General features: G+C 43.5%; 1 protein-coding gene across 1 annotated transcript; it reads right to left on the bottom strand.

The window, feature by feature from the left end:
* Positions 1 to 875: 875 nt before the first annotated feature.
* LOC142090385 (uncharacterized) lies at positions 876 to 12,693 on the bottom strand. Its single transcript, XM_075168167.1, has 5 exons — positions 12,610 to 12,693; positions 12,057 to 12,159; positions 10,675 to 10,838; positions 6,587 to 6,832; positions 876 to 5,958 (listed from the first exon to the last, which is right to left on the bottom strand). The coding sequence occupies exons 1-5, from the start codon at positions 12,691 to 12,693 to the stop codon at positions 5,221 to 5,223; spliced, it is 1,335 nt and encodes a 444-aa protein (XP_075024268.1). The 3' UTR covers positions 876 to 5,220.
* Between the last annotated feature and the right edge of the window lie 16 nt (positions 12,694 to 12,709).

Here is a 12,709-nt window from a genome sequence, read left to right as displayed (position 1 = left end):
TATCTGTGCCCCGTACTGTCTGAAGTGGCAGACAATGATGCCAGGGTTGTTAAGCTTCAAATTGCAGTTTAGCATCCTAGGATTTTTGCGCTGCTGCCATTCCCATACTTGAAGCTGGATATCCTTTAATGTTGTAGCTAATCTATGTTGCTGTCCTTAAACCAGCTGTCATTTGTTCTTCAGACTAAATTTAAGAGAAATTCAAACTCAGGTTAAGTAATGTAAAAGTGAAAATGCTGTGTTGTTCTGTAGACCGTAAAGACAAGCTGATAGACCTTAAAACTTGCAATGGTTTTGGCTTGCCCTGCGGTTGCATTGGTGGATTTAAGTGTTTTATACTCCATTATGTCAACAAATGACTTGTAACTAACTTAGTTTGAGGAAGCTGCTGATTTTGGATTTATGCCCCATCAAGTGATCAGTTCTGGCACAGCATAAGCTCTTCCGAGCACTTCCTCCCTAAAGAATAATGGTAGCATGATTGTGAGAAAGAGAATACGATATATGGCCCTTTGCAGCTGCGATAGCTGACAACATACTAATCTCAACAGCCTGTTAATCTGAGAGCCCGCAGTGTCTCTCAAGTATTTGAATCAACAACTGTGTAAATTTGTGTTTAAGCTCTGACACTGTTTTCCTTGAATTTAATAGAAAAATCTTGGTGTTTGACATTCAAAGATCAATCATTAGCTCATTCATTCTGCAAACAAAATTCATCCATTTTGTATCAATTTCTAGTCTTCAGTAGAACTGTGTAGTGCAGATGGCTTAGCCTACAGCAAGAGCTTAGGGAAGTAAGTTAATTCAAGTAAAAGGAGTTAGGCGTTGAGAGGAGAACGCTCAATTCTAAATTATGCTTTGAAAATCTGGTTTCTTATGGCCTCTTAGAAATTTCTGCTGGAAGGGGGCCTTTTTTTGTACAGTCTGCCCTCTAAAAATAAACCAACAGTCACTGTGTTACTGGAAGTTAGGAAAAAGATCTCTTGATTTTAAAAAGAATGTGTGGGCATTTTGCATTTTTTCCACCTATTTTATCTAAAATTCTTTCTGCATGATGTTTGGGAGCTGAAATACCACTTACACAATTCCAAGGAATAACTTCTGAAGAAAACTAATTATACTATTTCCCACAGCAATGCTTAATATGCAAAGATTGCTTCTAAATCTGCTTTTCAGGTCATCCTTCTTTTCTTCACACTTCACCATTTTGACTTTCAATGAGGTAATTTCACCCTTAAGCTCATTAGTTTCCATAGGAAATGAATTATAAAAAATGCTAAGTGTGCCATATGAGGTTTAACATCAAAGACATTTCTAGACAGACCATGAATATATGTTGAAGCTATATTTGGTCTCTGTTGGGTATTCTTTTCAGTGCTGCTGAGTTTCAGTTGCTTGCTTTCGTTAGGTAAGTGTTGGCTTAGGACTTACCTTTTTTTTTCCTTGCAAGCCAAATTAATCTTTAATTGTTTAGAATAAAATCTAGTAACTGAGTGGACTATTTGAGTCAAATGTGTTTTGTTGTGGCTCATGTGCCTTTCTCTTGGGGAAAAAAAAAAACCCAAACCCAACCCAAACAGTTATATGTAGGATGCTCTGTACCCAACTGCTCTTAAAGAAAAGTTAGATTTCTGAAAGGAAACCTCAGTTCATGTTTCTGCTAAGAAAAGTTGTAAATGGATTTTTCTTGCTGAATGCTACTCTGAATCCTCAGCTAGGATGCATTAGCTGCATGTTAAATCTTTTGGATTGTTTTCCCGTTCTCAACCATTTTAACTACCTGACAGTAAGAAACCTAGCACACAGGATGCTTGTCAGCTTGTATAGCTTCAAGCTTTCCTTTTGAAGCTCTGTTTCAACAATGAAAAAATAGGGAATGCCCACGTATTTTTGTCCTATTCATCTACCTAACACATTGGCTAGAGGGATTGCCTAGTATCTTCCAGAATAATTATTAAAAAAAAAGTGAACATTATTCAAATCCAGTTTTACTGAAAAGAATACTCCTTCTGCTTGTTAGCTCCATAACATATTTGGACATTTTTTCCCATGCGATTGTGATTGAAATTATTTTCCTCCTCTTCAGCAAGTGTTTAGCATGCTTATCTCATTTGCTGCTTAGTTACAGTATGCAAACTAGCAGAGTAAACTGCATTACCACAAAGGTAAAACTGAAGCCCGAGCCCATGCATGAGCTGTGAGGTCTTCTGTCATTAAAAAGCGGCAGCATAGCTCTCCGAAGTAATATAGCTATTTGTTAGGAACAAAATAAACGCCGTAAGTGATACTATTTAAAAACCAGACCTAGTCAATATTTACAGCTGAGAGTATTAGAGCACTTTATTCCACCCGCAACTTTCAGAATTTCTTAAATTTGCGCTATGACTTTTTTGAAGAGTATGGGTGGAAGCTGTTTCTGTTCCTGGGGGAGGGGGAAAGAGGAGGAGAATTTCAAAACATTTCCTTTAGCTGAAAGAGGAAGAAAATATTTTATAGATTCTTCGAAGGTACAAAATAAAACACAAATACCTCTTTAGCAGTTCATTTTAGTGATCTGCCTAAAAAAAAAAATAGGAACTTCAAAAGGCAAGTCAGGAACTTAAGCTTAAGTCTCCCACATGTTGTACTCCTGGCTCTTCGGGGCTGACCAAGAGCGAGGGGATGGTCTTTGTGTACCGGCGGCATGCACCAGCTAGGCCTCAGGCTTCAGTATCTTCCAGCGGCGGAAGACGTCACCTTTGAATTTGGTATATGAGCCACATCTGTGCCGAGAATAAGCAGCATCGTTCAATATTGCATATCCTTCAAGAGGAGGGCCTCTCTCGACGTATATGTGTATGTAGTCCATGCTGAACACGTGATATCTGATTTAGTGTCCATGTATAATTGGCCATATGCTGCTACAGCAGGCAATGATGGAAGAGGTACACGGTGTTAAGATAAGCAGTGTAGGAAAGGAAATCCAAACGGCCACAGAAACCAGCCTCTGGCACCAGTTTCACAGGTTTAGAAAAATCTGTTCTTGGGGACACAGACAGGTAGTAGAGGACGTGGAAACAACCACCTCCTTATCTCGCGAGGTTACTGAGAGAAATCAGACAGGACCTAATCCCGGGGTGTTTGCTGACTGAAGGATGCAGCAGCTTTTGTGCTCTTCCCGTTGCAGCAGCTGCTAGGGAGGTTGCTGTACTGGTGCGCACCACGCCACGTACTGGTGCTCTGAGGCAATGCCCGTACAACTTATTCTTTCAGCAAAATAAGCGTCATGACATTGTAGAAATGAGGAGTTAAACACGCTTTTATTGAAAAAGCCACTTTTTCCAGCTCTTCAAATGTAGCTATTGTCAATAACTGAACACAAGTACTTTTCAAAAGTAGATTTTAGTACTTCGATCTTTAGAAATGTAATAAGTAATAGAACATTAACTCTGAATTACAATGGATATGAATTTAATGCAGTGGAAGTATTATTATTAGAGTACTGAAGACTTCTAAATATTTTCTTAAATCATAAATATATTAACTCTTCCCTTTGAATCGTGTAGCATTAATTTAAAAAAAAAAGAAACAACAGCAACGACAAAAAAACCAACAACAAAAAAACCCGCAGCTTGGAGCCAGACTTTTGTGCTTCAAAACTGCTCAACGCAGTCTGGTAAGAACAAATGCGGAGACTTGTTTGCTGTTCATGTTTGAGTCAACTGCTAAAGGGCATATATGTTTTTGCCTCCACTGCTACCAGATGCAAGGCTTCTATGCCTACGTAGACACGTAAACACACACACAAAATATAAGGCAAACCCTACAATCTTGTGTTGCATATCTCAGACATTAATAGGTGGCAAATGGAAGCTGTAATAGCAGGTGAAATCATAAATAATTCAGTTAAATATTTCAGGAATCAGACTTAAATGCCTTCACATAGAAGGATTAAGATAACGATGCACGCTGTAGCTAATATAGGGGAAGACTTGTACGGAAGCTTTCTTTCTGACACCTGTTTCATGACATACTATTGCTTTGAAACAATGTGCTGTGTCAGCTGCAAAATACAGCTTCTTAGGGAATTTCTTACATTTAAGAAAGCAAAATAATTCGAAGTTATGGGCTGAACATGCAGGCGTCTCTTGCGAAGATAGGAAAATATCACCAGGGGGCAATTAAAATACTGATGGGGTTATTAAAGGCAATAGGACTAGCAGGCTTCCCTTTGGTTCAGTGTTCCATTGAATGCCCTGGATTTGTAATCGGGGAGGCACAGCCACTTAGTTCATTTCGAAAGAAAGGCAGCACTCAACGTTTGCCCCACTTAATTTTATCTTTTAAGTCTTGCCTGCTAAAGGAAGGGAAATAGTTCTCTAGTCAATGTGCGTTACCAGCAATAAATAGCTGGTGGATATAGGATCAGAGCAGCTGCAAATATCCCAGTGTTGGATGCTGAAGACTGTTCCTAGTATTTCAGTGTTTTGTACACATGCTCCTGTTGCCATGAGGAGTCACTTAAAAATGTAGTGGCCTGAGGTGTTTTAAGCCTATGTAGACCTAACAAAGCTAAAGCTACATCAGACTTTTATAGAACTAGCGTCCAGTATTGGGTTGCTCGGCTTGTCTGTACACTTTTCTAAAGAGTTAGGATATGAGATAATCATGGTCTTTAATATTAGAGAGGCTAATGCTCGGTAAACTTTGTGCTAAGAGTGCAGAAGTTATGAAATGCTTAAAATTAAGTTTACAAAACTGTACGCAAACATGCACGATTGAATTCTTACCCTTGGCTTGGCAAGGCTCGGATTGTACAGGCATAGCTATGAACACTCAACAGAAAGACTCAAGCGATACCACAGTGACAGAGGCCTGACTGACGTTTCAGATATAAACCACGAGGTAACCATCTCAGATGACTTTCATTTCTCATTCCAGAAAAGGCGTTCTGCAGTCTGAAGTGCTTTTCCAGAGGATGCTTTCTTGTATAAACCACATCAAAATTTCACGCAGAAGAAGAGAGATGGGGTTAGTGAGCATAAGGGAAGATGGCATCTGTGCTGTGCTATGGTATGTATCCTCGTAATCTCAATCCCAACGGGTGGGAAGCAAAAACCGCTCAACAAAGTTGCATCCATCTATGACTGCCACGCTCAACTACTTGGCACAGCGTCCACTCTGATCACGTCCCTGTTGCCTCTGTTCTTGTGAACTGGTATTTCAGTCTGTCTGAGGGCATCACTGGACTGAAGCTTGGCATAGCGTAGGAGCAGCTAGGGTATCACAGTTCTGTGAGGTCTCAGTAGTATTAGCATCTACAACTGACAAGCTCTGCTGGTCCCTGGAAGAGCTAGGGGCCCTCACGTGACCTTTGTATAAACCAGGGGATTTTGCCCAAAGGGGAAGATTTGACGTGAAGCTGGCAGAACTGTTCCCCTCACCAGTCAGAACCACCGGCTGTGTATCTGGCACAGCTGGAGCATACACAGCATTTTGCTCCGACAGATGATCTCCACATTGACTAAGATGTTCTGCTAGGACCAGAGGCTGCTGATCATCCCCTTCTTCAGAAATAACAAAAACCGGTTTGTTTTTATCTGTTTCAACCATAAGCTCCTTTGTTTTCGAACCATTGACCAAGTTGATTTTCAGTGGGTTGGAGCTCTCTAGAAGATTTTTGGGGCTTTGGCTGTTAACTGGAGATGCTGTCCCTAGATGTCTTGAGGGATCCAAGGACCTCACATGTTTGCTGTCAGGGGAACTGGCTAAAAATCCAAAATAAGGGTTCCCAAACCTGGATTTCTTCAAATTGCAGGAGCTCAGCTTCCGCTGCCTTTGTGCAGACAGAGTGAGGGGGTATGAGGCATTACTGACAGATGAATCAGAGTAAACCGTCTCTGATGCTCCCTCTATCTCAGTGGCTGAGATTACCTTTCTGGTTGGGACACCTTGGGATCTTGCAGCTGTAGGAAAACCCTGCACAAAATAATAATAAATTAGTAGACATGCCATGAAAAGCAGCTATCAAAGCTAACTTTGATCCCAAGGGAACTAAAAGTTAAAACTCCTGGTTGTGTTAGAGGTTAGATGATTCTCTAGCAAAAACCTATGTTATTACCTTAAAAAAGAAGAAACATCCTCCATTAGCTTTGTAACAAGCTGTTGGTTTGATGATTACAGTCAGTGAGACCTAGATATCCCTCCCACACCTACGGATTCCTCGCAAGGCAATAATAATACATCAATTAAAATAAATTGAAGGCATATCCAGGGGAAAAAAGGTACGTCAGAACATTCAATGAGATAATCCAGTCTGAGGGCATTTTTTAATGCTTTTCTGGACTGGGGATCATTTCTTAACCAGGTGCTAACTGCTGGGAAATACAGCATCTCAGCACTTCAGGGAAGCCTGAATAAATTACAATATAGTTAGGCAAAAGACTATCCCATACACCAAGCAAGATGGACGGAAATATGTATCGCGTTGCAGGTTGGAAAGGCAAAGCAGCCGGCCAAGGGAAAACGTCTCCCACCAACGAGCAGCTGGGGATACTGGGGCACAGACCCCCCACCACCACGTCCCCCCCCTCCTTGCAAGACTTACACTGTTGTCAACCAGCTTTGTGAAGGGACTGTTGGTGGTCCAGCTACACCATTTTTTCTGTAGCTGTGGTATCGGAGCCAGCAAGTCGTGGAAAGTGCGGGCACTCCATGTGCGTTGTCTGGGACAGGGATTTTCCAGCTGGACGTTCCCCTTCTCAACAGCGTCTGCTCCGGCAGCCGTGTGATTAGAAGTCAGCCAGTCAGACACAGAGGCTGGGCTTGTGACACTTCTTTTGAGGTTTTTGTCCTGAAAAGAGTAAATAAAGATCGTTTACAGCATCTTTCATCAAAAGGTTTTTAAAACACTTGGAAAATACGCTGCTAGTGCAAGAGACTGATTTCTTCAGTGGTTCTCTTCTCAGGACAAGACACAGGAACGCAACTTCTCCTTGCTCTTCCAGCCTGCTGCCCGAGCTTCGCTGGCTTCCCGGGATGAAGGTTTTACCTCGCTTCCCCAGTTTCAGTTTAACACTGAATTGGGAAATCTCAGTTACGTACGACATAAAGTCCTACCCCTCTCACTAACCAACTAACATGAAGTATCTACAGCTTTATTTTACTGGAGTTATCCGACAGATCAGAGTAGTAAACTTCACTGTGTAAAACAATTCTTCCACTCTGCTTGGCTCTCGGAAGGCTCCAGATGTGTCCGTCTGGGGAAACAAATCTTCAAGGGGGATGGGGCCCGCTGAAAGAAATCCAGAAGCAAGCAACGAGAGAATCAGAAGTCTCAAAAATGATGATTCAGGAGGAGGACTGAAGTAATTGGTGCTCTTTATCCTATGTTAGGGAAGAATTAAGAAAATAAAAAGAATTAAAAACAAAGAGAAAGGGAATAATCTGTTCTCAGTGTCTATGGTGAATAGAACAAGAAGCACGAGACCCAGATTGGAGCCAAGGAGATTTTCATTTCACGTAAGAAATGCTTTTCAGGTGGAAAATGTGCTTTAGCAGTAGAACAAGACGTCCAGAGAGGTGTAAAATTGGCATCATCAGAAGGTGAGACCACATTAAACCATTGTCGCCAGCTCTGTGTATAAGCAGAGTTGATCTGACATGGGAATGAACTATAGACGACTTCTAAAGATCTCTTCCATATTTACTTTGTACGTTCTGATGTTGCATTTGAAATCACAATTTTTGTCCTTAATATTGATGTAGGTTTAGAGCCAGAAAAGTTAAAGAATCCCTGACTGTCCTATGAATCTCCTTTCATTCTTACTAATACTTCACCTGTTATTTATATAAGCCTCCTGTTCCACAACTCTATATGTATTTTTAATTTTCAGCTGTGCGGATATGGTTGTCATGAGAGGAATGCAAAATCCACATTCCCAGAGTTTACATAGTCCTTAAAGAGGGTCTGAAATAAATCCCACGGTGTCCTGGATTTACAAGTCCTGAGAAACCAGAAACTTGTCATTTGTTATTTCTGAGAAACCAAATCTCTCAAGTTTCTGCAAATCAAAGAAACTATTTAGTTAAAATGTCATATTGGAAATGGATGGGCAGAGAGGCAAGAAATTAGCTACTACAGCAGAAAAAAAAATCTTGGTAGGAAGCTGGGAGAGGCTTCAGGCTCTGGATAAGTTTGTTTCAATATTAAGCTCTTAGTCTCAGATTTGATTAAAGTAACAATCTTTATTTATAAATTTATAAGCCAGCTGTCTTCTCCTCAGAAGCCTCTTCAGGCTGTCTTAGGATTTATTATTCTAATATTATAATAAGTACCTCCAAACCGGTGTAAAAGCTAGCCACTGGTTTTGAGATAGATATACTGGAAGTAACTATGAAGATGAATAATGTATTTTCTAGATTTTTGAAAACGTTTTAGCAAAAAATGTTTCTTACACCTCCATGATAATACTCTTCACTCAAACCTTAGCATCTGAAACTTGTAATGTCTGAATAGAAGTCAGGTCATAGTTATAAGAAGTTAGCCAAAGGCTGAATGATGACTTAAATCAAATGGGACTTAAAAGCCCTGACCCTCCTGGAGGACACCTCAGAAGGCATCTGAAAGCCACCCTGCCCTCCGTCTCCTCAGATTGATTTCTTCAAAGGGCTTTTAAAAGCTCAAAAGCAAAAGCCAGTTTGTCACTGGCTCCTGCCCAGCAGAGCTGAGGCTCACACTTACTGGGGGGCACAAGACCAAGTGGCCAGCCACCATTTCTCAGTAAAAAGATCAGGATGATTTTTTTAATGAAAGCTTCTTATAGCTTGCTTTGTCTAGTCTGGGTGAGGCGAGTCTGACGGTGTTATTTACTGTACCGTAAAGGCTCAGGATTTCACACGTCTTTTCACAGGAGGGTAACTTCATCCCTCCTGCCAAGAAAGCGGCTGCGCTCCAGCGGGTAACTCGTCCTACTTGCCTAGTGCTGGGCCACAAAGCTACCCACCAAACCCCCCCGCCGGGCTCGGAGGCTCAGGTCAGGACTGGCTGGCCAGCTGCATTTTACACTCTAAAAATACACATATAGAAATTAAACTGTAAACACGTTTCTTTCTAACATCCAGTAACCCTGAGTAACTCAAGCAGCCTGAAGAGGCCCCGTTTGAGCGCAGGTTTGTAATTAGCCTGCTGTGCTCCATCTCCACCCCCTCGGAGAGGACAGTCTTCAGCTGTGGGGAACAACCCAGTGCTTTTAAAGAGGCCCTTTCACCCTTCCTGGGTAGGTTTTCTGTTCCTTAAGGGGTTTGGTTGAGAGCACTGACTCACTCGTGTGCAGTGTGGAAGTCACCAAGAAGGAGATGCCTTCTGAGTTTATAATACGGTAAATCACTTTAATCCTTTGGGTTACCTTCACTTAGAACTGTTTTAACACTAAGTTGGTTTTTTATATATATATATATAAAAATCTCCTCTGATAGATTGCTTGCAGAAAGAGTGGAAGAACAGAAATGTTTTTCTTTAACTCTATTTGTTCATTCTGACGAGAGTGGGGAAAAGAGGAAGGAAAATGGGTTTCCCCCCTGTCTAGAAGCTGTATTTGTATGTGACTGCCACCAGGTGAAGCTCTCTCCACTGGAAAGAACCAAGGAGTGCAGGTGTTCAAGGGTGCCCAGTCCAGGCAGGGGTACAGCTCACAGTGCTCTGCTCCGCAGAAGGTAACGTGTTTGGGCAAGAGCTGTTTTCCCTTTTTTTCCTTCTTTTTGTTAATCAGTGTGGCCGACTGGAGGAAAAGCTTAGCACGTGTCTTACACTAGCGTCAGAAAATCCTGACCAGCCTGGCCTCCTGGCTAATTTCCTCATCAAGTGCAGGGATACGGAATGCGGTTTTTTCGTAAACTGTGACAGAAGTATTACCCAGACTGTCCTGGGGTGCGCGAGTCCCTCGCACTGGTTGTTTCTCCTCTTGTGGGGAAAAGAGAGAGGAGAGTCTTGACCTGGGAAAGGCTTTAAGACAGAGCTGAAATGGATGTGCTCTGCAGGCACTACGCTCAAGGTTGTGGCAGCCAGACCCCAGACTTCTGAGCTCTCATCTGTTTCTAAACAAATAATTGAGCAGGAGTGCAGGGGAAAGAGCTAAAATAAGAGAGAACTTCCTGAACTGATTCAGGTTTCTGTGTGTATATTTGAAAGGACCCCAGTGCTTTCACTTGAAGCACTTGGGTTTTTGGAGCACGCACTGTTAATTTTCACATCAGCCCGGGGAGACAGTTAAATAGCTTTCTGACAAGCTGAGGAGCTGAGTAACTTTCCTGACCGCTTGGTAGTGGTGGGCAGGAGCAGGTCTGACTCCCAACTCCTTCAGTTGCTACAAGTGATGTTTTTAATGGAACATCATCTTTGCCAGTTGACCTATTTCTGAGGCCTGGTCCTACCGCCTGCTGGCAGACCTCTGCAGTATCGCCTATAGGATCCCAGGTAGACTTCTGCACTTGCTCTTCTCAAAGCTGGGAAGATACTGGCTCGGGGGATCACAGTCCACATTTGATGGCAGCTCAGCTCCAGGGTTAGGAGACCTGCCTGGCTCCGTCACTACCTTTCTTGCAAAGTGGGCAGTAAGCATAAATGGACAGATAGGACAAGTGCTGTCCGAGAGGGACATCCCGTGGCTTGCTAGAGATGCCGGAGAGCATTTCTACCTGTATTCTGTAAGTGGTAAAGCTCAGCCCACTGGCCCCAGGTCCAGCAGAAATAATAAACACTTCATCGCTCCCAGTCTCGGTGGTCACTGCGGATGTGGAGGAGGGCACATCGGGGTCAGTGTCCTGAGGAGACCGTTCTGTGCTGCCTCCGCAGGAAGTGACTGAGAAAAGAAGAAAATCAATAAAGACCGCTTGCGAGAGTCCAAAACATCTGTTCCCAACTCCTCCATGACAAACCCTCCTCCCTCTCTCCCCAGACAAAATTTAAGCCAAGAGTTTGCTCTCCTGAAACTGCGAGCTTTTAAAAACAAAACAAAAGGGGAGGAGAGGAACACCCTTGGGTCAGCTTTCTAATAAAGGCAGACCCAAACTGAAATCCCTCCTACTAAACACACAAGGTTGGGCTGCAGATCAGAAATTTGCAGATTTGCTCAACTCATTCTTTATTTGTATTTACTCATCCCTGTTAATATTGGGAGCTGTGCTTTTTGCTTAAACCCTAGTGATGCTGCTCCTACAGGCAGCCTTATGCTGCGGGGACTGCTACAGGGGTCTGTGCGTCCGTGTGTCCCCAAGGCCTGTCCATCCGGTCCAGGCCAGGAGAGCTCTGGCCACAACCTCCTTGATGACTTTTCTAAAGAAGGAGATGGGAAACTGTCATGGTTGGGAGCACAGAATTAGCTTTTTAGGAAGATACCCTAGTGAGAGCTGTGTGTAATGGCTGACGGTTTAGTGGGAAACTGATGGCGTGTAGCAACACAACATGAAGTGGCTCCCTGTTGGCCTTCACCACCCAAAAGGGGCACTGATACAATTCATGTGTTGTGACTCAAAATTGCAGCAAGTGACATTATCTGCAGCTCGGCTGGGAGTCTTTTGTTCTCGAAACACACTGTGAAGTAAATGTCATCTAAAGCAGTGTCATCCATAAAGCCCTTCAGAAAAAGTTAGCTCCAGGAGTCAAAGTTGTCCAAAGCCAATGCAAGCATTGTAAAACCCATCCTTTCCAGACAAGGTTAAGCACAGGGCAGGTGAAACTCTTCCACAATTTATGGATCTTTATAAGTTGTTTGTAGCAGCCTGAACCTGACACGTTTGCTCTGCTAACCCAGTGTCTCTGCAATGCCATGTGCTATGACAGCTTTTGTTGGCAGCGTCCTGGAGCTGTGCTTGCGCGTGCTCCTTGCCAGGGGAATTACCCTACCAGCGAGGGGGGAGAGCAGCAAGGAACAGTTCCCACAACAAAGGCTTTCTGCTATGAAGTGGCTCTCCAGCTGTGCACGGGCGAGACAGCGAGGACTGCAAGAAGAAACGATCTGATTAACTGGCCAGGGGCTACGGGGTGCCCTGACCTGCTCCCGCCGCTGCCCCGCGCTTACCCGCCTGCTCCCGGCTGACAGAGTGGTTGTTGTTTTCATTCTCCCGACTTGGCACCACCAGCTGGAGCTCATTGATATCGACGGCGGAGTTCTGGATCCCGTTCTACAACTCAGAACATGCCCCAGTAAACATCGTCAGATAAACAGTGCAACAGCCAATATGAAAGAGAGAAACAGAAATTGCTGAAGCCATTAGCACTAACCTCCTGGTCACTGCATGCGTTGGATGAGCTCCTTTTGGGGCACGTTCTCTGCCTGAAAAGGAGAGACAGCAACAACAACAACAAGCCCACGAGTGAGTTAAAGATCCACAGAAGGGAAGGTCCCAGCTGTGCTCATCCTGCGAGGAGGACCCGGCAGGTTATGAGCTCTCCTGCCTACAGGAGCATCCAAAATACTTGCCAAGACTTAGGGCAACAAGGCCTGTAGGCCAGGGGAGAAAATGATAGGTTCATGTAGTGGAAAGTCAGCTGAAGAAGGGAAGGACCTGTTGTCTTCTTCCCATGATCACTGCAAAAGCAGGAACAGAGTTCAGACCTCTGCCAAGTCCCACCAGGCTCCCCCCCGCCGGCCGCTCTTTCACGTCAGTAACTAAATAGCGGGACTGAAATCCTGCCTTTGGTCTGGGCAGCGACATCGTTCTTATCCTGTTA

The sequence above is a fragment of the Calonectris borealis genome, chromosome 18 (genome assembly GCF_964195595.1).
Source record: "Calonectris borealis chromosome 18, bCalBor7.hap1.2, whole genome shotgun sequence".
In the NCBI taxonomy this organism is placed as follows: Eukaryota; Metazoa; Chordata; class Aves; order Procellariiformes; family Procellariidae; genus Calonectris; species Calonectris borealis.
Note: the sequence above shows the minus strand (reverse complement) of the source record. Positions and strands in the feature narration are given on the sequence as shown.

What these genes read in the sequence shown, in the direction of transcription:
- LOC142090385 (XM_075168167.1), bottom strand. Translation starts at nt 12,693, where the DNA reads ATGTCGCTGCCCAGACCAAAGGCAGGATTTCAGTCCCGCTATTTAGTT. An exon ending in GGCCGGCGGGGGGGAGCCTG is followed by an intron (nt 12,160 to 12,609) that starts GTGGGACTTGGC and finishes TCTGAGTTGTAG; the next exon opens with AACGGGATCCAGAACTCCGC. An exon ending in TTACCACTTACAGAATACAG is followed by an intron (nt 6,833 to 10,674) that starts GTAGAAATGCTC and finishes TACTCTTTTCAG; the next exon opens with GACAAAAACCTCAAAAGAAG.